The 24,189-nt window shown below is 40.5% G+C and overlaps 1 protein-coding gene and 1 long non-coding RNA gene across 2 annotated transcripts in view; both read right to left on the minus strand.

Annotated features, from left to right (window-relative positions):
• LOC134218326 (neural cell adhesion molecule 2-like) overlaps positions 1-20,866 on the minus strand; it is a 58,613-nt gene extending 37,747 nt beyond the window's left edge. The window contains exon 1 of the mRNA XM_062697266.1: positions 20,315-20,866. Coding sequence (XP_062553250.1) covers positions 20,315-20,381 — 67 coding nt within the window. The 5' untranslated portion in view covers positions 20,382-20,866. The remainder of the gene's footprint in view (positions 1-20,314) is intronic.
• On the minus strand, positions 7,204-7,736 carry LOC134218324 (uncharacterized). Its single transcript, XR_009981308.1, has 2 exons — positions 7,461-7,736; positions 7,204-7,396 (listed from the first exon to the last, which is right to left on the minus strand). It is a non-coding gene; the product is annotated as an uncharacterized LOC134218324 (long non-coding RNA).
• Positions 20,867-24,189: the final 3,323 nt, after the last annotated feature.

Raw genomic sequence — 24,189 nt, forward strand, 5'->3', positions numbered from 1 at the left:
AAAGGAGAAGTTAGAATTGAGAAGTGAAAAGTTAGAAATTTAAGAAATGGGAACCTTGGAGTGAGAAGTGACAATAGTGAAGTGAGATGTGCGAAACGAAAATGCAGAAAAGATAAGTAAAAATTGAAAAGAAAATTGTGAAAAGTGAGAAGTGAGAAAAAAGAAATTCAAAGTGAAAGAAGTTTAATATTAAGAAGTAAAAATGAGAGGTCAGAAGTTAGAAGTGAAAAGTTTGAGAAGTGAGAGGTGAAAAGTGAGAAGTGATTTGTAAACAAATAAAATAGAAAAGTGATAAGTAAGAAGCGAGAAGTGAAAAGTGAGAAATGCGGAGTGAGAAGGAAGAAGTGAGAAGAGAAAAGAGAGAAAAATAAAGTAAGAACTGACAAGTAGGAAAAGTGAGGGGAAAATTGATTTTTTTGACGTAGGACTACGTCTGTCTTTTCTATATTGGGGTACACTTTACGATTACGAAAATCAGGGACCGTCACGAAAATATGATAGACTTTAAACTTTAATATCTCAGCCGTTTCTCGATGGATTTTCAATTTTTTTGGACCATTCGATGAAGGTTGAGTCTACGCTTCTACTGATTTATAACTATTAATTATCGATAATTGATAAAAAGTTTAGAAATAGGTAAACTAAACAATCACGTACATGCATCACAAGCACAGACATTAAAATCAAGCAACTTGTGGGTTTGGATCTAATCCTCAGTTTGAAAAAGATTTCACGCAGAGCAGACGTATCAAAGCGATCACCTCGGATACAGCATCACGAAGGCGCTGGTAACATATTAAATGGAAATTCATCGCATTGGTGCTGGCCTCTGTGTGTTGCTGCAGATCATTCAATCTCATCGAATCAGCATTGTATATGAGAAAGGGTTGACTACAAAAATAGCACTGTTGCGGTCCTACGCCGTCAGTGGCGATGCTGAAAATTTATTATTTCCCATGTTATGGCTATATTTGCTACCTAGTAATCCCCTCAGATGAATTTGAGTCATTAAAAATGGAAATGTCAAATTGAGAACGGTTTTTTTTACGAACAGATCGTAAGTTTCAAGTGGAAGAAGGATTTTCAGTTATATTGATTGATTGATTGATTGAATACAAGAAAGCTGCTCGCCGGCGTTGGCGATCCATTTTGATAGGGATTCCGCAAAGAGGGGTTCGATAAAATTTGATGCAGAGGAGCATGAAGGCGTGGGTAGCACCAGTGGCAATGCTGAAAATTTATTCCAAATGGTGGAGGCTGTGCTAAAAATCATCTAGTGGCTGTCAGACAATTTCAAAGCAAGGTTCCAACAAGCGTTTGGATGCAGTTAGTTACTGGAAAGGCGCATTTGGTAAAGAAAATTGGTTCTTCTCAGGGTTAATTGCAAAAATGGACTGTTTCGGTGGCATAAACGTTTGGCGTGGTAGTTTGGTTGCTGTGAGTGATTCCATCCATTCAAACAAATTTATTGCAACATCCCTTCCGTCGAGCGCTTGTGATTCTACTACCGAAGGGCAACTTTCTGCCGTCGCCAATCGATTAGGTGTTGCACTTTCAAAAAAACTTACCTCGGATTAACCTTCTTTTGTATAAAATGGTGGCCCGGAAAAAATGATTTCAAACAGAAACAAAACCAAATAATCTTCCCAGAAAATTTCACTTTCCGCCGATGACAGCTAAATCTATGAAAACGCCAATACCTCTTCTTGGATAAATACTTTAGGTCCTGAAAAGGACGATGTGTTATTGATTCTTGAAGTTCTCCTCTCTTTTCCACGTAGGTTTCCATCGCGGCCGAAAACCAAACGTTGCAAATAAATATATTTGCATTTGGTTTCACGCCAACTTATGATTCTGCTTATTTCTCCTTTATTACGGACATTTTTGTTTCACGCCAACTTATGATTCTGCTTATTTCTCCTTTATTACGGACATTTTTGAGGATGGTGTCTTCTAGGATTGTGATGTCCTCCACTGGAAGTCAGTCCAGTGGCTTCAGCGGCGATGCGGTCGATGAGTCATGTTAATCCCACGATCGGAGACTGAAAGTCCATCCAACTGGGAGCAACTATTTGACTTCTTGATTCAATAGACCTCCGAGCAGTTTGCTCAATATTAATAAAGGAATTCAAATTATTATGTGAAATACCATTCGAAATCAATTTCGAATAGCTACGTAGTCCTACGTCACCTTTGCGTATGATCCGATTGGGCTGTACCTTTGAGTTTTTTAACTTATTCTTTATTCCTTCTCCTTTCTTCCTGGTTTCCTAGAGAAAATATAAGTGAGAAATGTGTCATGACTCACTTGTCATAAGACGAGTTTGTACAATCCCATTGAATTCCACCACTTAATTGTATCTTGACAGATGCGTATTTCGACCTCAACAGCAAGGCCGTCTTCAGTGTCTCGTACTTGACTCGACTTGACGAGTCAAGATGATCGCAGCTTACACTATTTATGCTATGCGTAGGTATAATATTCTAGGTACATTTACTACGGTGCTTACTTCTATTTACTTCTACTACTACTATTTCCGAACATTTCATTTCCCACTTCTCAATTCTCCCTTTTCACTATTCATTTCAAACATCTCACTCCTCGCACATAAGACCTCCTCCTTCACTCCTCGCATATAAGACCTATTTTCAAAGCACTCTAGAAACAGTAGTTTTTGCAATTAGTTGAAAAAAGATTATTTTTTCAGCACGAGATGTACGTTTATCCAACTTGGCTTGCCTAGTTGAACTACTGAATGATTGAGAAGAATTCTATATAGGGGAAATGACGGCTTTGGCAAGTTTTGTTCTATTATTGTCAGGGGGGTTTTTGTTGACCAAATTTTATGAAATTCGGCCACAACATTATTTGATATGCAAATAATGTTTATGCCAAATTTGAGCATAATTGGTTATAGAAAACCCCGCTGACAATAATAGAACAAAACCTGCCAGAGCCGTAATTTCCCCTAGGTAAGAAGTCAAAATTTCAATTTCGTATTGAAATAATACCCTTTTGAAACTATGTTGTTTTACGAAACTGTTGATTATTGATTCATAGTGAGTTATAAAATAATAGTTTGGAAATTCTCCTCCACAGCGCTCACATCTTATATAACAACTAAGCATATGTGCATCTTCTCCGCTTGCCAGAAATGCACGAGGCTGCTGAACTTCGGCAAAACCCTGCAGAATTCAACGCATTCCTAAACAAGCCTCTTTTGTGTGGAGCAGCCGACGCTGTTGAACTTTGCCAGCTTTTGGTACAATGTGTATCTCGTTTCCGTTGGGATTTCAGCAGAAATAGAAGCAGCACCAAAACCTCGGCAAAGACCACGACGGAGCAACATAACCCGACCGACGGTACCGGAATTGCAGCGAAACGCTCGCAACAAAACCGCAAATAGTAATATGGTTCTCCCACCTTTGCGGTTTGGCATCGTCTTCAGTGCAGAAACTTCTAGTGGAAGAACAGAGCCGGGAGCTCTAACAAAAGTGTTATAATTCGGTATGTTTTTTGTTCAAACCGGAAGCTTCCGGGTGATATCGCATAGAATAATCGCAAGTCAAATTTTATTGCTCATATCTTCTTAATAAAGCTTATTTCAATAAAAGTCGCCATTGCATCAAATATAAAAGCAGACCGTATGGCGTTGAGGCAGAATGCATCTCATCTAGCTGGAACCGAGGGCGCTTTCATACCGTGAATGGATTATACGTTTATTCGTTTCAGGAATCGACGCTGCAGTGTTTACTTTCCATCACCTCACCTTCATCCGAGAACCGACTGCAGTCGCTTCAGCCGTCTTCTGAGCACACTCAGCGTGATTTTAAGCTCCGGTTTACCAACGCGTTCAGTTTATCACAATCCACTCTGCGCCAGAGTTGAGTGGAGAATGGCTCTGGTTATTAAAAACGAAGAGCTTATTTCTACCACTGCACTGCACTGCACTGGCAAACCAGCGAGCCAACGTCTATTATCCGGAAGAGCTGCTGCTGCTGTTGGAGAAGGGTAGGGCTTTGCCATTTTTCACTTTTCCGGTCAGTGCTTTTTAATTGCCAACGATTTAAGCGACGTCGACGTACTTTGGGAGGGCATTTTTCTTCCTCTCCGCGAAGATGGTAACGACAAGAAGGAATTTCCGCAACGTTGAATCGCTAAAATACGACGCAGATTCAAGTTACAGATGGGTTGAGCTGTGTGCGGTTTGGAGATGCGAATAATCTGATCTTGTTTTGACTTACGACTCCTGCAAAGGATGAAAAACTCGAGTTTGCACAAACAAGGTGCAGTAAGGAGAGGCAGTAGTTCTAAGTTCCAAGTATAATTTTCAATAGTTCTTTAATGTTAAACATTCGAAAGAATTGCTATCTAAAATTTTATTACGTTTCTGTACTAAACTAAACGCTATTTTAAGTTGTAAGAACCCAAATTGTTTCTCCTGACATTGATGAAACTTTTCTTGTGGTCTAAAATACCATTTTAGGAAAGAAGGAAGGAATGTCTCATTATATCTGTGAGTATAATGTTTGTTGTATTCAGTTAATGACATGACTGTAATTTTTCTTTGAAAAAAAAAACTGGGACTTGAAGGCAAAACTCCTTACGTAGCGTAAACATTGGGCCGAATTACCGTCGACAGATTGGCCAATGCTACACACTCAGATTAAATTTCGCTGGTCGGTAATTATTTGACCGAATTATATTGCACCGCGCATGAAAAAGTCTATTCATCCATTCGTCGCAACAAAAAATAAGCGCCAGATAGTCGCCAAAGAAAAACATACCTGCAGTAAAAAAGTTACCCTGATAATTTTAAGAATTTGACCGCCACGCGGTGAATGCTTTGTTGGCACGTGTTATTTGGACAGCGGATAGATTTTTCAGATTTCTGGAAGCCTTGAAACTGATCACGAAAGTTTTCATTTTGTTGCAAGGCATAATATCGATAATTACTTATATCAACAAATCATGTCGTAAAAAATCTAATATAACAGATGTTCTGGTACTCTCAAATGCGGGCATCTCATCACGCAGAAATATGATCATCCCGTTCCAAAATAATACTACATATCCTAATTGCAGTCGTCCCACGAACGCGGAAGAAGAGACTTTTGAGTGTGGATGTTCCACTACGCAACATTGTGATCGATTAATCACCACTCTTTATACAGGGTATCCAACCAAACAAATTTGAATGCGGACGTCCTACCACGCAGGATAATAATTAATCTGATACACAATACCACACTTCGCAATCCTGGACGTACCATCAAAGCAGTTGTAGAAACTTTTAAATACGGACGTCCCACTATACATAATTGAAATCATTGCGGTCCACAACTACACCATTCTTCTCACGGGTGTTCCACCACCGCAGAGAAAGAATCTATTGCAGGGGGACCCAGCTAGAATCATGACCAATACTCTTCTAACGGGTGCCCCACTAACGCAGAGGAAGAAACTCATTAGTACAGACGTCCCATCACGCAAAATTGTGATCATTTCATCTGTGATCATTATGCGCATTTAAACTATTCTACTCACTTTCCTCACAACTCAATTTATTTACCGCAGAATAAATCGTTCTGCATACTTCTAGATAACATGCAACTTTTATTAAAAATGCCTTTCTCTAGAAAAGATTGGTTGCTAATGTGGGGTAGACCTGGTAGTACGAACAAATTAACAAATTGAACATCGCTGCTACTTATTTAATTGATAAGGCTGTCGAACTTATTTTGTACACAACAGTGTTGCTAAGATTGAGTTTGCATTACTGGATTCACCGCCAGGCAATCCTTAGTTTGCACACAAAAATTTGTTGAATGATCCACAAACTTTTTCGATAATATGTTCGGTGATCAATTCATTGTTATGACCATGAGGGAACCCCCTCAAGATGTGCATATGATTCGTATAAAAAGGCCCATGGCCCACTCTAGTCTATGGATCAATATAATCATAAAACTGTAAATTAATTGAAAATGTTTGACCACTTTCAGCATTTCGAAATGTTCAAGGAAAAGGTTACCAGAGCCCCTGAATGGATAAGTGGATTTTTCACTGTAGCCAAAGGGTAGCATGCTGTTCGACTAGTGAGTAGTCAACATGAGAGCACCTAACAAGGCAATGAAGCGTCAATATTTTCGCCTATCGTTGATCCATGAAATGAAATCAAAATTAAATGGAGCTAAATTTTTCTCCAAGCTTTGACCCGCGGCTACTATCATCTTGAGCTTCAACCAAACCACCGTTCTTGTCCGAGAACGGCATGTCCCACTTTACAGGACTAATGTTTGGTGTAATTTTTTTTCTATTCCTTTCTTTATTTGGTAGGCACTCCCTGTTACTTAACCGCTACTGTGCCGAGATCTACTGTGGTATTATGCAGCCTGAATCCACACAGAATCTATTTTTAGATTTTTCCATTATTCATTGTTATTGTCGTTGCTGGTCCATCTCATCGTGAGTCCATTGTGTCCGTTTTGTCCATGTCGTCGTGTATCCAATGATCGTTGCATACGGGTAACGTTGGAAGAAGCCCTCCGAGAAGAACAAGTTGTCAGTCGTCATCATGCAGCGATAAGCCACCGCATAGGATGCGCATCTGACGACTGACGAGGGTTTTGGTGGAGGGGCTGGAAATCGAACCCATGACAATTCGCTTGTAAGGCGAACGTGTACACGGTTAGAAAAAAGTACCTAATATTAGGTACTTTTCACTCAAATCGGGGGTTCAGCGTGGGAACCCAAAATTAGGCATTTTTTTCTTGAAATTAAGTAAAATTCACTTAATATTAAGTAAATATACTTAATTTTAAATAGAAATTAACCAAAATTTAGGTAAATTTCAATCATATTGTAGAAACAACAATTTTCCGGTTTGAATTTTGTACACGCAGAAAAACATATTGTAGAAACAACAATTTTCCGGTTTGAATTCAACAATAAATATTGTTAACTCAGGGCTAATAATATTTTACTTTTGAAACAATCCAGAATATTGTTGTTTCTACAATCATAATTTGCGCAACGCTAAATGTGTTTCAACAATATTATTGTTGAAACAATTGTAAATGTATTGTTGAATCAATGACACAAACACGTTTGGTTCAACAATAAATATTGTTGAAGTAAAATCGTATTGCCTTATGGTACTTTTTTTTCTTTTTTAAATTAAATTAAATATTCAAACAACATCGTAAATAACGGTTCTGTATTCATCATATATATTGAATCTTCAAATAATTCCACAAAATGAGAACATTACCATACTCTGCAACTAGTTTGTCGCCCTCCAGCACCCGGTGAGGCGGTGGTAAATCATTCGGTAACACCACCGGCGGGCGATGGTCGGTGTTGCTGGTAACACCATTATTTTCACGAATCGCCCTGTAAAACAACGGATTCGGTGCAAATGTTAAAAATGTTAAAATGTAAATTAATACCAATTTACCTGTTGTCCAATAAAACATAGTTAATGCAGCTTTTTGGTGCAGAAGTGTCGGTCACACGATGCTATTTGTTTTGTTTTCTTCCACAAAAATTTCAATTCTATACACATTTAAAAATACACACTGATTTGAATTTAATCAATTTGAGAACAACAATAAATATTGTTGAAATAACAATAATTCTGTTGTTTCAATAATAGTGTATTGTAGTTTCAACAATATATGTTCTTCAAAACAACAATATGCAGATTATTGAACTGAAAATATTTTTTATTAGATTAACCATACATAATTTTGCTGCGTGTAATTTTGAGATTACTCAACGTTGGGTTCCCACACTTCATGCCCTTGTTGAGTGGTTTTGTTCTTCATTTTATGACATCAAAGGGAAGAGGGAGAGAGATGCAAGAGAAAAAAAGTACCTAAAATTAGGTACTTTTTTCTAACCGTGTAGCCAGCTACGCTACGGGACCCCCCTTTGGTGTAAATTTTGTTGCTGAAATATTTCAAAAAGATATGATGCTAATATTAGGCCATTACCCACATATTGGGCCAATGTCCTTGTTTATATCGATGATATCCTCGTGTTTGCCAGTTTGTTATAGAAGCTCTACACAACGATAGCCCAGGCACACAGGTATTAAAAAATAATAATTTAACTTTGATTATGGAAAAATGTGAGTTATATCGACACCGCATGGATGAATCTGGGTTCTACGTGGATGAAGCAAAGATAAAACATTTACAACAATTTCGACATCTAGCCGCCGTTTCCGTTTCTGGAATTTTGCCGACGAAACCAGTCCATTATGGTCCGTTTCATCTTCTAAGACATGGGGCTGGGCTGCCATCCAATCGAAAGCATTCGAAAATACGAAAAAACAAATCACCCGCTGTACGCTTGTGTGGTAGATATTGGATTTGAATTGGAATTGGATTTGGATAAAATTTGGATTGCATTTGGATTGGATTATGATTGGATTTGGATTTGATTTGAATTTGGATTGGATTCGAATTGGATTTGAAATGAGTTTGGATTTAGTTTGGAATTGGATTGAATTTGGAGTGGATTTGGATTTCGATTTGGATTGGATTTAAATTGGATTTGGATTGAATTTGGATTGGATTTGGTTAAAATTTGGATTGGATTTGGATTGGATTATGATTAAAATTGGATTTGATTTGAATTTGGATTGGATTCGAATTGGATTTGAAATGAGTTTGGATTTGGATTTGGATTCGGATTGAATTTGGATTTGGATTGGATTTGGATATGGATTTAGTTTGGAATTTGATTGAATTTGGAGTGGATTTGGATTTCGATTAGGATTGGATTTTGGTTGGAGTTGGATAAGATTTGGATCGTATTTGGATTTGATTTGAATTAGATCTGTATAGGACTTGGATTGGATTTGGATAGGATTTGGATTGGATTGGGTTTTGAATGGATTTGGATTGGATTTGGATTGAAGTTGGATAAGATTTGGATTGGATTTGGATTGGATTTGGATTGGATTTGGATTGGATTTGGATTGGATTTGGATTGGATTTGGATTGGATTTGGATTGGATTTGGATTGGATTTGGATTGGATTTGGATTGGATTTGGATTGGATTTGGATTGGATTTGGATTGGTTTGGATTGGTTTGGATTGGTTTGGATTGGTTTGGATTGGTTTGGATTGGTTTGGATTGGTTTGGATTGGATTTGGTTGGTTTGGATTGGATTTGGATTGGTTTGGATTGGTTTGGATTGGTTTGGATTGGTTTGGATTGGATTTGGATTGGTTTGGATTGGTTTGGATTGGTTTGGATTGGTTTGGATTGGTTTGGTTGGTTAGGATTGGTTTGGATTGGTTTGGATTGGTTTGGTTGGTTTGGATTGGTTTGGATTGGTTTGGATTGGTTTGGATTGGTTTGATTGGTTTGGATTGGTTTGGATTGGTTTGGATTGGTTTGGTTGGTTTGGATTGGTTTGGATTGGTTTGGATTGGTTTGGTTGGTTTGGATTGGTTTGGATTGGTTTGGATTGGTTTGGATTGGTTTGGATTGGTTTGTATTGATTTGGATTGGTTTGGATTGGTTTGGATTGGTTTGGATTGGTTTGGATTGATTTGGATTGGTTTGGATTGGTTTGGATTGGTTTGGATTGGATTTGGATTTGGATTGGTTTGGTTTGGATTGGTTTGGATTGGTTTGGATTGGATTTGGATTGGATTGGTTTGGATTGGTTTGGATTGGTTTGGATTGGTTTGGATTGGTTTGGATTGGTTTGGATTGGATTTGGATTGATTTGGATTGGTTTGGATTGATTTTATTGGTTTGGATTGGTTTAGATTGGTTTGGATTGGTTTGGATTGGTTTGGATTAGATTTGATTGGTTTGGATTGGATTTGGATTGGATTTGGATTTGGATTGGATTTGGATTGGATTTGGATTGGATTTGGATTGGATTTGGATTGGATTTGGATTGGATTTGGATTGGATTTGATTGAATTTGGATTGGATTTGGATTGGATTTGGATTGGATTTGGATTGGATTTGGATTGGATTTGGATTGGATTTGGGTTAGGTTAGGAATGGATTTAGATTTAGTTGGATTTGTATTGGATTTGGATTGGAGCTTGATTGATGTTGAATTGGATTTGGATTGGAGTTGGATTGGATTTGGATTGGATTGGATTTGGATTTTATTTGGATTAGATTGGATTTGGATTGGATTGGAATTAGATTGGATTTGAATAGGATTTTGATTGGATTTAGAATGGATTGGATTCGGAATGCATTTGGATTGGAATAGAATTGAATTTAGATAAGATTTGGATTGGATTTCGATTGAAATTGGAATTAGAATGGATTTATATGAATTCTGTAAACAAAACATATAAAAACTTAGTTGTAAATTGTTGTAGCTTCGAAATAGCGTTTGTTTAGTAATGAAATAACGGCACATGTGAGAGTAGAGATAAAGGATAATGTGGTAGATATTGTTAGCAATGAGTGTTAGATAAAAATGTGTGTGTGTTGATTTTCGGATGCAAGCAAAGCGCGGACTACGCATCGTCTGTGACGACTGTGACGAGAGTATGAGTGTTGGTTTCTGTTGAACATGTCTACGATTGCAAAGAAAAATCATTCTGTTGGCTAACATTGAGCGGATCGCACGCACGGAGTTGGCGTTCTCGGTCACCACAGCTTGCACTCGGCTATTTTTCAGATAGATTAACAATCCTATATACTGATGCTTCTGCAAAAGTAAACCAAGAATTATCAGTTTTGCATCAAAGGCATTAACCAGCACAGAGAAGAAGTATGCGCAAAATCAGCGAAGGGGTTTGGGCTGTAGAACATTTCGATTGCAGCAAATATTTCCATGGTTGCTCAAAAACGTGAACATTGTTGTTTCAAGCTCCAATACTATTGGCGGAACGTTGATTTACTGCTTCTCATAATATGGAAACACGGGATAAACTAATCATCACGCTACAGCCGACGTTTAACGGGTGAAGCTTCCTGAAATTCGTCTACCAAGTTTCAGTGAACAGCTGAGAGTAGGTGACCTTTCATGACATTTTCCGCAGCTGGATACACGATAACCAACAGTTGACAGCTACTGACCTGGGACGGGACATGCAAAGAGGAAAAAATGTAACTTCAGCTGCTGCCAGTCAACTGCTGTCACGAACTGTCAGGTGCAGCCAGCAGCTTTTTGAGTGAAAGTATTGGTATCCCAAATAAAATATTCCACATCATTTTTGTTTTACGAAGACTTTTTTACTTTAACGAGTATTCCAAACCATCCGTTTAGCTTGTTAATAATCAGTAATAAACCTGTGTTTTGTTCCCGGTATAAAAATCCTTATGAAAATGAATTAACTATTTCGTGAATTGGATACACTTTTATTGTGCTCAGAAGGGTCCACCTGGGGTTTAGGTGAAACAGTCAAGTAAACAGTTGAAACTCTATGGTCAACTGTGATGAAAAGAAGAACAAGTGTCAAAACAAGAGAAAAGAAGCAGCGTCTTTGCAGGTCTCGTCTCAGCTACTGACGAGTACCTGCGGTCATCGTTGACTGGAAAAGTCCTCCAGGAAATCAACTCGGTTAAAATTACCGAAGTGAAATATGACGGGGCCTGGGTCACACTGGAGCGGAAGTACGAGAATAAGAAATTGATCGTCATGGCTCATTAAGATACACTACTCTCTATAGAAGCGATGAACAGGGCGAGCTATGGGTCACTAAGCAAGCTACTCGGAAAAGTGAAGCAATCGGAACCAAACGTTTCTTGACATTGCATCAAGCTTACGTCTTCTGGTTATTTTAATCTGAAAAAATGGAACTCCAACCCCAGCGCACTTCTGGATCTACTACCGAATAATCTCGTTAGCAGCCGGCCGTCCCTTGAAATTGATTCAGCGAACACACCCGTGAAGTCCCTTGGCTTACTCTGGGACATCTTCACTGACTGTTTCATCTTTCGGTCACCTGACGGAGTAAAGACCCTGTCATTACCAAGCTAGTTGTACTTGCGTATACGGATCGCCTATTTGATTACATCACGAAAGGATGTCCTTGGAAGCATGAAGCATGTGTCGCCGGGTGGTTAGCCATGGATCCAGTCTCCGCAAGTCGCAAGTTGCACCATTGTCATCTATTGGCAAGATTGATCTGCACTACTATCACTGCAAAAACTTCCATTCTGGATTGCAGCTTCTTGTATCTTCTGTACGAGAAAGATTCTGGATCACTCGTATTAGAAGTCTGGCCAACTTTGTCTTGCACGACCGAAAGTTTTGGATCAACTCATGGGTGATCTCCAGTCGAAGCGCGTCTCCCTGGCACCACCATTCCTACGAGTAGGCGTGGATTATTGTGGACCATTCTTCATAAAGCATCACACCCGTCAATCAACTCCTACAAAACATGACGTCGCTATCTTCGTCTGCCTTGTTTCTTCCCTCAAGCGGATGTTTTCGGGGTGGAAACTTTCTCGACACCCTGGGTATAGTGTATCCATAGAAAAGCTTCCAATTAATAAATGAGTAAATGCTAATAGAATGTCAAGTGGTCTCAGCTCCAGGGAAGTCTAGTTTGGTTCGGGTTATATAGATGAAAAACTACGATACTGTTGGTCATGGTCTGTTGGATTTAGTCTGTAAAATTTGGTTCCACCTGTTATGATCAATGTTTCTTATCGCAATTAAATAACACGTCATTCACACACACCGGCAACGCAAGTGTTTTGCTCTACTACAGTCACTTTACGAGTGACAAAAATTATTCATAGCTAGGACTATGTCTCTTCGTGCCGATCATCAGGTATGGTCGTTGTCTTAGCTTCAACGATCGCATCGGAAATGATTAGACGCTTCAAGATCTCGTCCACTTCGAAAGTAGCTCTGGATGTCTTGAAGAAAATCCCAAAACCGTTTCTGATTGGTTGCTTCACGGCAGGGTTATTCAAAAAAGTAAAAAGATCGGCGTATTCTGATCATCTTTCTTGGATTCATTCCTTAAGAGCATCGAATAAGTTGGCGGAAATTTTTGTGGCTTGATTTAATAATTGTTCCTACATAAATTGGAGCGCAACGTCAACTTCAGTGCAGAACTCACGGCAGAGTAGTTCCACAGCAGGTTCGAGGGCTTGAATTATTTCACCAGCCGCCAAAAAATCATCACCGGAGTTAAATTTGGATTCGTTTGAGCATAGATCACATGCTATCCCAGTGTTCACGCACATAGAGCGAAAAATCGATCGATCAACAAACTACACTTTATTGCCGTATTGAAACACTTTATTTTGGGAGTAAAGTAACACAAGTTTCTATTTTGTGTGGAAAGTACCGATCGCGGCGGAGGTTTATTACTAACTTATCTATCAGCTGCTTCTGTTCTGCTGCCTCTACGCAGTAGAGGTGGTTTTGAGCAAAGCAACAGCCGATCGCCTCACGGGTTGGTATGGTGAACATTTTTCGCTCTATGTGCGTGAACATATTTGGTCCTTGGAGCCGGATCAACCACGGAAAAGGACTTTTGTGCGCGGTTCAATAGTGCTACGTGGAAGAAAGGTCACTAGTGCCGGACAATAAGTGCCTTTGTGGAGTGCGAACAAAGTGCACAGAAATTCGCCATCTCGAGTGATATGTTGGCGCGCTGTGATTGCCATCTTGGGCGGCAATTATTAATTAAGTGTCTGAAGAGGATTAAGTGTTGCTGGAGCCTGGAGGCGGATTTATTAGTTTCGTCGACTGCGGCAAAAGGTGCCAGCTAGCGGATCGTCGTAGGGCTGACGGCGATATTCGAGAGAAACGATCGGACTACGGAAGGCTGAAAAAGGGAAGTGCGTCGCTAGTTGGTCTTGGATTCCGCTGATACCTGGTTGGCTCGATTTCCGTGGTCCGATTTGGGTGGTCAGTTCATCTCGCGGCGCGTGGAACATACGGTCGATTTGTTGTCATCAGTGCAGTGTGCAGCCGGAGGAGATAGAATAGTGCAGTGTAGTGTTCCCAGTGCAAACGAACTTCTAAGTGCAGACGGATGCCGAAAATCGGTTCTGCAAGGCTAAGGCCGCGTTGGTGGAACGCCGTGTTCGAAAACCATCACCAAACGCCGCGTCGTCAGTTGTGGCTGCCGGAACAACCATCTCCAGGGTGAAGCTTCCGGAGATAAAACTTCCGACATTCGACGGCAGGCTACGAGACTGGGTGTCATATCGCGATGCATTCAGAAGCCTCATTCACGAGAACCGAGATCTCACCGACATGGACAGGTTCACGTACCTTCGATCGTCGCTAACTGGCGATGCTCTTCAAGAGATTAGCTCCGTCGAACTTTCTGCTGCCAATCACCCGGTGGTGTGGACTGCACTTGAAGATCGCTACCACAACCAGAAGCTCATCGTTAAGGCATACCTGGATGCCATCTTCAGGATTGAGCCGATGCGGAAGGAGAGTTTCGAAGCGCTGAGCCAGCTTATCAGCGACTTTGAGAAAAACCTCCAGATGTTACAGAAAATGGGGCAGAATACCGATGGCTGGAGCACGATTCTAGTGCACATGGTTTGCTCAAGGTTGGATGGAGTCACGCTGCGATTTTGGGAGTCGTCGCACAACAAACTTCCTGAAGAATCATTGTGCGGTTCTTCAATCAGTTGGATCGAGTAATCCAGTCTCCGCCGATTTGAAGAAGCCGAAGCTTAGTGTCAGCCATTCCTCAACGTCCATTGGTCGGTGTTGCTTTTGTTCCGAACCATTTCATCCTGTGTTTTCGTGCAAGCGGTTCATGAAGCTGAAGATCTCGGAGCGGTACGATTCAGTGCGGAGAAATGGCCTGTGTATGAACTGCTTATCGTCAGGTCATTTTGCCCGGAACTGCAGCAAAGGTTCGTGTCGTCAATGCGTGTCGTCTCCACACAGAGATAAACAATGCCATTACGAAGTCATCCGTTCCACAGACGACGAAGAGACCCCCAAGTGAATACCACCAACAGGCACAGCACACGCAATCGGAACCACCATCACACCAGAAAGCACCAACCACAAACCACACCGAACCTTCCACTTCATTGCCAATTGTCAATACACAATCGTATAGCACCAACCCACCCAAACACACTGCAACACACCACAGCCCTACCAACACAAACCAAGACCTCCACACGCCAAGTTCTTCTCTCCGCTGCCATTATTGTGCGGATCTGCGATGCCAACGGAAGCTCGAAGCTTGCCAGAGCACTGCTCGATTCCTGCTCGCAGTATTGTTTTATTTCGTCCGAGTCGACGCATGAAGCTTCAAAAGTTCCCGAATTATCTACTGGTGAAGGGCATCGGTAATACCGGCACCGTGTCTAAAAAAGCTGTTAGCGGAACAATCAGCCCACGTTTCAATAGCATTTCGGATTTCGAAGAAGTTATGCGGTTCAACGTCCTGGCGAAGCTGACGATTTCACTCCCATGTAAAGGTTTCGAAACTTGCCAGTGGAATCTTCCGGAGAGCATTGTATTAGCTGATCCTGAGTTCTACCACACATCGGACATCGATATGATAATCGGTGCCGAGTATTACCTCGACCTGCTGCAGGAAGGAAGGTTCAAGCTCAGCGAGAACGGCCCAACATTCCAAAAACACCGTTTTCGGTTGGCTTATATCCGGACGTATTCCCAGTAGCTCGATCTTCGTACCCGCCACATCCACCGCGTTGTGTTCCATGTCCGATCTTCAAGAACAGCTCACTCGTTTCTGGGATCTCGAGAGCTGTCATCTAGCGAGTTCCTATTCCGTGGAAGAGTCCACATGTGAGGAGTTGTTTAAGAAAACCATACGCGAAGAAGATTTTTCCAAGGCAGTACACTACTTTCTGCCTCATCACGCCGTCTTGAAGCCGGACAGCACAACAACAAAGTTGCGGGTAGTATTTGATGCTTCGTGCAAAACTTCGTCTGGTCTTTCGCTCAACGACGGACTAATGATTGGCCCTGTGGTCCAGGACGACCTAATCTCGATTCATGCTCGATTCCGTCTGCACCGGATCAGAATTGTGGCCGATGTTACAAAAATGTATCGGATGATCAAGATGTGCCCACGTGATCAAAAATTGCAGCTGATTTTGTGGAGGAACGACTGCGACGAACCTATCGAAGTGTTTTAGCTCACGACCGTTACGTACGGCACCGCTTCCGCTCCTTTTCTAGCTACATGGTGTATGGTTCAGCTAGCAGAAGATGTAGAAGCTACACATCCAGGCGCAGCAAAGGTGCTGCGGAAAGATTTTTACGGAAAGCGAAAAGAAGGAAACGAAGAAGGAAAACGGCTGGTCGAAGACACAGTCGCCCTCACAGACTCCGCTGGATTCCCACTACGCAAGTGGACCACTACGCGTCAGACCAAAATGTTTGGAACAACTGATGGCCGAACTGCCACCAGAATGGGTTACACCGGCACCGCTATTCCTGAACGTCGGTGTGGATTACTACGGTCCGTTTCTAGTTTTCTACCCCATCGCCGAAGTACTTCAGTTAAATGCTTCGTTGCGGTATTCGTCTGCCTTGTAACGAAGGCAGTTCGTGTAGAACTAGTCTCCGATCTCACAACGGAGGCGTTTTTGGCAGCACTAAAACGTTTCACCGCCCGGCGAGGACGACCGGTCCTAATAATGTGTGATAATGGCACGAATTTCGTTGGAGCAAAGCGGAAACTTCGACACCTGATAACTTGTTCGAGCAGCAACAATTCCAGAACGCCGTAGCTTGCAACGCCGCGAATGAAGGGATTGAATTCAAGTTCATCCCAGCAAGGGCGCCGAACTTTGCTGGCCTCTGGGAAGCCGCAGTGAAGTGCTTCTAGAACGCTTTCAAGAAGGTCATACGGTGAAATAAACACAGCTCGTACTTAGTTCCCTCAATAAAGTGTGTCGCTCGATTGCAATAAAGTGCAGTTTTTTGTAGATCGCCTTAAATCTAGTGTATTCCGTATTGTGCATATCACCGCGCACCTTTGACCGGGTTGATTAATCCTGAACGTTCTATGTGCGTGAACAGTGCTACCCAGCGTGCCTTGGTATCAGCCACCAATATAAATTATTTTCCGAATTCATAACGGATATATTTTTGTAGCAAATCATTTTTCACAGGTGATCGCTGGAAAAGAACAACTACCTTTTCACAATTTCAAATATTGAGGGAAAATGCTCGACTATGTCAACAATATTCATTCAAGGAGAAAGTTATTGGCAATTTGATATGGCTAAGGGTCTGCCTCATTTGGAGAAATAAACTGAAACTAAATTTAGAAGTGACATTTCATTAATAATAAGTTTAATTCTCCAAATGAGACAGACCCTAAGAGAATGAAGCAAGACGTATGGTTGATGACGATGATGATCGATTTTTGCTGTAGCGTGAGCGTCGTCAATGATGCTTACTTTTGCAAAGGTAACGCATTTAATTGCTGTATCTTTTGCACGATGAGCCTTTACTGCCAGTTACCGAATACTTGTCCCTTCTTTGCTAGATTTCCTATTTTTATGGGTCAGATATGTGATGACAGGCAGTTTCGCTGATATATGTACGATGTTATGGAAACACCAATATCATCTTCCAAACTTAGACGTACAAGATAGACTTAGAGGCGAAAGCACAGGTTTGACAGTTATTCAAAACAATCTTCATGCCTGCCGTATCCTAACGGAACTATCAACCCTATACTTTTGCCTCTAATTCTATAATGAACATGTACGTCTAAGTTTTGAAGATGTTGTTAGCATTTTCATAACATTGTAGAAAGCGTTTAACCACAGACAAACAGACATAACATATTGAACATTCACTCATCAAATTCATCGTCATTTAAACACTAACGACATCTGTTTATTTCAGTTCGTTGGGCAAATCACGAACCAGATGGCGGTAGTGAGCAAATGTCAAACTCGAGCAAAGCCGCTGCGCGCTCCACTAGTGACCGATTGGCCAACCAATGATTATTTAAATTGACCAGTAAATCAGTGGACGATGGAAATTTGACGAGTGTTGTGTCTGTTTGTCTGTGGTTTAACTTATTAAGTTAATGAATCTTGCAGAAATGTATTTGCTTGTAGTTTGGTGCCGACTAGTGCAGAAGTCAACGAATACGGAAAGAGAGATTGCAACAATTAACGAGGTAGATAATATGGCGTGCAGTTCTATGAATTATGAGTCGAACAAAACGATTAGGATGGAGACGGTCATTAATCAATGGCTGGTATTAAAATGGATATTAACATTTCAAGCAAAGGCTGAAAACGATAGTTCCTTACGTAACTGCTGATATTTTGTTTTATTCATGTATAAAATGTCGATATGCAGTAGAAGCTTATTTGCGAAACGTGTTCGAAAAACTTAAGTGGTTAGATGATAAAGAATATTCAAGTTTTGTAATGTGTTTCTTTTGGAATCTGTGTCGAATATTTTTGTGTATTTTTGGTCAGAATTATGGATAATGAAATTATTATTACCACAATTTTTGAGTTAATTAATCAACAGATAATAATATTTTTTTTTGAAATCACTTTATTTAGAAGGCTCTTTAAGGGGGAAGAATTGTGGTGTATACCGCCCCTAAAGTATGCTACTATTATAGCGCTCCGAAGTATTAACGTGTGTTTTATTGTTAATTAGTATATAAGTGTTTTTGTGTTCCTTTCTACAAATAAAGCAATCGAGATGTAGCTCTATCTCTTATCACTTCGATAGCGAAGCAGTCAACATCTATCTTTCAACCCGAAATATCCAAACCGGACCGTACTGTATAGATCAAAATATAAAAATACTGACAGCAAAATTTGATATACCGAAAATACCGATATTTTCCGTCTCTAATACTGGTGTTTGCGGTTCCCAAAATTGGCTGATAATACCGGTAATACCGGTTTCGGTACTACCGGTTGAATTACCTAGAGAAATGGGTTTGTATAATTTGATAGGAGCATTTAACAGTTTTGTATTATGTTCTAAGGCTATAAGATCTCGAAGACTGTAGTGGTACTACACGAGATGGTTGATAGAATTGTCAAAACTACCGATACGTAGACTCCTACTGATACGTAGAGGTTGGAAAAAAAATCTTTAATACTTTGCAATAAATGAAAAGTAGGCAAATTGCAACATGAACTAAAATAAACAAAACCAAAGATTAATACCGATGCTGGGGACATTATCAAACTCAAAGCTCTGGCAGATACTTTGATCTCAGCTCGAGAAGGTGTTGGAAACCTAAAACATCTTATGTGTAAATGAGTTGATCACTGCACTGGTGGAGCGTATTAGCAACCCAACTTAAATAAAATAAAAATAAAAATAATTATTTTCTAGCGACGTTAGTACTATTGCTTATCGATATCGTTACAACGAAGAGACACCAAAGACGGCCTTACTATTGAGGTCGTAAAACGTATCTAAGAAGTTACACTCAAATAATATTGACTATAATATGCAATTTATTACACCAGATACCTCCACGTGACTTTAGAAGCGACATTCCCCAAGCTTTGAATATCTGGATAATCAGTTTTCAATTAAGCGGTTATCGTTCCCAACAAAAATTACAATTACAATTACAATCAAGGGTCTTCACTTTTTACTCAAGAATATACGATCCAGTCAATATCAAACATAGGAATTGTCCGGCTATTGCCCATCGTTACCAAATTGATTTCTTGGATTTTGATTTCTTTATTGCAACCGACAATCCATCACTTCTTAATTTTTCCTCCGTCAAATTTACCGCGACTCAAACAAACTAACGATTTTCTGTCACATCAAATTACGATCCGTCATCCTTCGTCAGTGCCCAAATACTCAAAGACCGAACAAACGTTTGGTTTCATGTGCAATTAATCTCCACTCTTCTTCGCCGCCTCCTCCCTATGATGGCTTTGTGAGCCCTTCCATCCGGTGACGCGCGTGCCGCACGGCAAGTGCACATCCAACGAGACGGCATAAATCTCTACTCCATGGCAGACGCATCACTGGCACAAAAGATTGTCACATTCCTTTCCAACTCATACGGCTCATCATGCCACCACGGATGCACTCGTTAGACCTGACGCCCAACACGGTCCACATTCAAATTACGCTTTTCCATTCGATTCTCACTTCTTTGCGACCTTGAGACGGATTCAGTTGCGGAGTTTCCTGCTTGATTTTATTTTTGTCACCAGTTTTTTTGTTCTTCCTCGTCCGGCGTGTTGGCTTTTGTTTTTCTTCGTTATACGCCATTGAAAATCCAATTAGTGGGAGGTGGGGGCAACACTTTTGGATTTGCCCTTCACCGCAGACAGGTCAGTACAAACTTCTGCATTGCACAAAAATTCCGGACACTCACCGATAATCAGTATGATGAAATTTAATCCGTAATGCATCCGGGTCATGGTAATCCTCAAGTTGGCCATGGATAATCCTTTTGGTTGAGCGACGACACCTCGTTTCGTTTCGTTTCGGGAAAACACTATTGAATTTTTCTCATTACAGCACTATTATGTCGTTGCCTTGTTCCACGTTTTGTAACAAAAAGACAGCACTTATTTCATGCGCTTATATTTTCTTCCTGTATAATGGGTATCAACACTGGTTCCACTATTGTATAGATAGGCATTCGGCACGGAATATTTCACCTAATTGGATTACAACTCAATAATCGATCCGGCGCTGCAAGCACTAATTTAACATCACTAATACTGCCACTCAATTACTCGAATTTGCATACCCTGAATAAAATCTGCATTAAATACAAATTCGTTCATGAGATGAAATAATAATAAAAATTAGTATTCACCACCACCCTAGTGCCAACGATTGCCCACGCGTTCACTGTTGCTTATGAATGGGAGGCCAAAAGACCAAGTTTTCCAGCTTTTCCTCCTGCGAACCGAACCAAACGAACAACCAACCGAGACTGTAGGACTGCTTGGTCGTAGCGGGCCGTGCATCCTGTCCATGTGACGAACGTGGCATGCCGGGACGAAGGTTCATGCGTCTTGGTTCCATTTTCATTGTGTTCCCCATCGCTGCACTAGTTGGAGCTGCGATGAACGCCCGGCTTGCTTGGTGGAAATCGTACCGCAGCTGATGCGATGGGGAAAATTGAGTTCTCGTTCATTTTAGGAAATTGGGTTACTGTTTTGGAATCGTCTTTTTCCGTTGCATGAATTGAAGTACGAAGGTTGAGGATTTTAATGATAGTGACAAAGTACTATCACATCAAATAACATATCCTGCGAAAAAGCGATTAGGATCTGTTCAAATATTATTTAATAAAATGACTTTCCTTCGTTACGAACTGTTGCACTTGTCATACACAATTAAGTAGTACTCACTCTCCAGGCTGTTTTGAAGCTACATTTATGATAGTTGTGTTAAGCCACATTGAGCCCCACTGAAGGAAGTTACAGTAATTAAAATAGTCGGAGCTTTTTCTCTTGTTTTCTCTCTGCATTAGATCCTGTTAGTTTACTGGATTTAATCCAACTGTTCACGCTAGAGCGTAGTTAAATAACTCATTTGAATAGGGACATCGATAATATTCGATGATAGCCGAAGGCCGGAGTGGCCTTGGCCTCCCGCGCTGTCTATGCTAATAAAAAAGTCTGCCCCATTTTTTGGCACTTACTATTAAACGATTTGCTTGCAGTATTTTGCATTCAACTGAGAATCCTGTCCCATTATTTTCTTCAGATAGTTGGCCGAATCGGACTATGAGATCAGAGTATAGGCTTCCCCAGACCTAAACGATTTAATGGCAGCGACAGCGACAGCTGGTCACCGCGATTCTATCGCTGGGTTCCTACAGGCAATGTTCCACTTACGATTCCATACCAACGACGACAGAATTGCAGTCACCAAGCGATAGAATAGCGTCGTAATTGTCGCATCGCATTTTTCATGAGGAACCTTTATGACCAAAATACTATTCTTTTACGACAGAAAAGCTTAGCTTAGCTTTTTAGCTTTGACTAACTACCTGGGTTTCGACTTTTCATTTCAATGAGACCAAAGCAAGCGTTTTTTGGGCCAAGGGAAAATCTTGTTTCGTTGTTTATGTTGAGGGATCATCTTTCACCCATCAATATTTTCTCTAGAATTAGCATTGGAAGATAAACGAAAATCTTGCCTATTAGATGAAAATCCTTTTTCGTTTCATTACTTTTACCTCTCACTCACTTTTCGCGAGAATTATCGCAGAACAATTACAAAATTGTATGGCCGCGTCGGGATTCGAACCCAGAATAGTAACAATAATAGGTGTGGGGATGCGCTCACTCTAGCCACACCACCACGCTATCTGTATGAAAGCATTAAGTTATTTGTTCCACATAAGCTACTACAAATTGCATTTATGATGCCACGAAAAGACTCGAATAGGAAAGAAAAAGAGCAAACTAACGTTTAGCGGCAATCGAAGTGAGCCAAAAATTGTTATCACTCTCCAGGCTGTTTTTTTCCCCCGAAAAGCGATTTCTCCCCGAAAACTTTCGTGAGGGAAAATCATGTGCTCCTGATATTGAGTGAGCATTACGAACCCTGCTAACTACACAAATCTATGGTTGCTACTCCGTGTTTGAATCAGCGAAATTGCACAAAGAATCAACTGACTGGGATTGTTCAAGCATTCTCAGTGTGGAAGTTTCAGTGACTTAAATATTCAAATAGTCAATAACGGCGCCGGCCACGTCCTTGTAGTCAATTAGGAAAGAGAAATGAATATTAGTAGGTGTTTGTTGCTATTCAAAGACCGTGTTTACCTCTGCGTCTCCACAAAAACTACAGGAAGGATTATCAGTTAGTCGGTGGGCATCGTTGGATCTAGATTCACTCTGAAAAGCGATGCGACCATGTCATTTTCAACACAATTTTAACTATGATTCGATCGCACAAAGCAGAACAAACTAGCTTCCTGCACACCGAGCAGGAACACAATCTAACGCGATGGGGAAGAGGCCCCAAAACGCCCCCCGAGGCAAAACGCCTTTTGTGGTTTTCTTCATATTTACCGTCATTAAGATGGCCGTAACAAAACTAGATCTAAAATTATGTAGGTTAGGCGAAAAAAGTTTCAAAATAGTGAATGGGAAGGTCGGAAAAACCGAAAATTTCCACATTTTGAAGAAACATCTAACATTTTGGCGAGGCAAAACGCCCTAGTGGCACTAACCTACAATGTACTTGCGTCTCCACGCAATATCCATACCAGAATGCTGATTCGCCGACGCGTAGTGCTTTGTTCCCTAGGAGCTGCCAGCTAAAAGGCGTTTTGCCTCATGATTTTCCGGCAGCAGAATATCACAACATTTTTGAAATGTGAATATTATCAATTTTTTTTTTTTATCTTTCGTTTACTTGGAAGGCTCATTTGCCGTGAAGCGTTACGGAGCCGAAATCAAGTTTAACAATACATTTCTTGATTCTTATACATAGTGTTAGTTTTGGGGAACCGAAAGACTCGCGGTTTAGTCGAGGTTAGGGAATACAATAATACAGTAGGAAAGGAAAGGATTTTAGGGTGCTTAAGTAATTACTATGCTGATGTTCACAAAGTTGACATTCCTCGCATTTTTACATCTGTAACGGGACAAACAAACTTTTTTTGGGAGACAACGACGAGAGAAAGACATACGGAAGGGATTAACGACAGACATGGAAATGTACAACAAGAGGAAGACATTCGATATGCACAGCAAAAAAAATATTAATATGCCGCAACGTATTTTCGTGGAACGTACATGAAAAACGCACGTAATAACAATTTTTATGTAATATTGTTCAATATTGACGCTTTATTGCATTCCTCGACGCAGCATTCAATCGAGAAAATTATTTTTTCAGTTACGTCGATCCAACGCTAAATTACCTGCCAAATTGATTATTAACGCGAAACCAGCGTAATATTACTACGAACATCAGTGATATCGCTTCACAAAGCACGCTGTAAAATGTCAACAAAGCAAGCTCTTCTGCCGGCAGTCAGTCTAATTTTCATCCCATTCTGCTCGCATCGAAAAACGATGATTATTCAAATAATATTAGTTTAATTGCTTTTCAAAACCAAAAGTAAGTCATTAGGAAGTGGTTGAAATATAAAACAGTGTTTCCGTGACAAAATCTCTTGTAGGTAAGTTTAGTATGCAGTTTTATTTGTACCCAGCCGGCGCAAAGAATCACATCTTTTTACAGAAAGACGAATAACGAGAAGGACGCTATGGA

This window comes from Armigeres subalbatus, chromosome 2 (genome assembly GCF_024139115.2).
Source record: "Armigeres subalbatus isolate Guangzhou_Male chromosome 2, GZ_Asu_2, whole genome shotgun sequence".
In the NCBI taxonomy this organism is placed as follows: Eukaryota; Metazoa; Arthropoda; class Insecta; order Diptera; family Culicidae; genus Armigeres; species Armigeres subalbatus.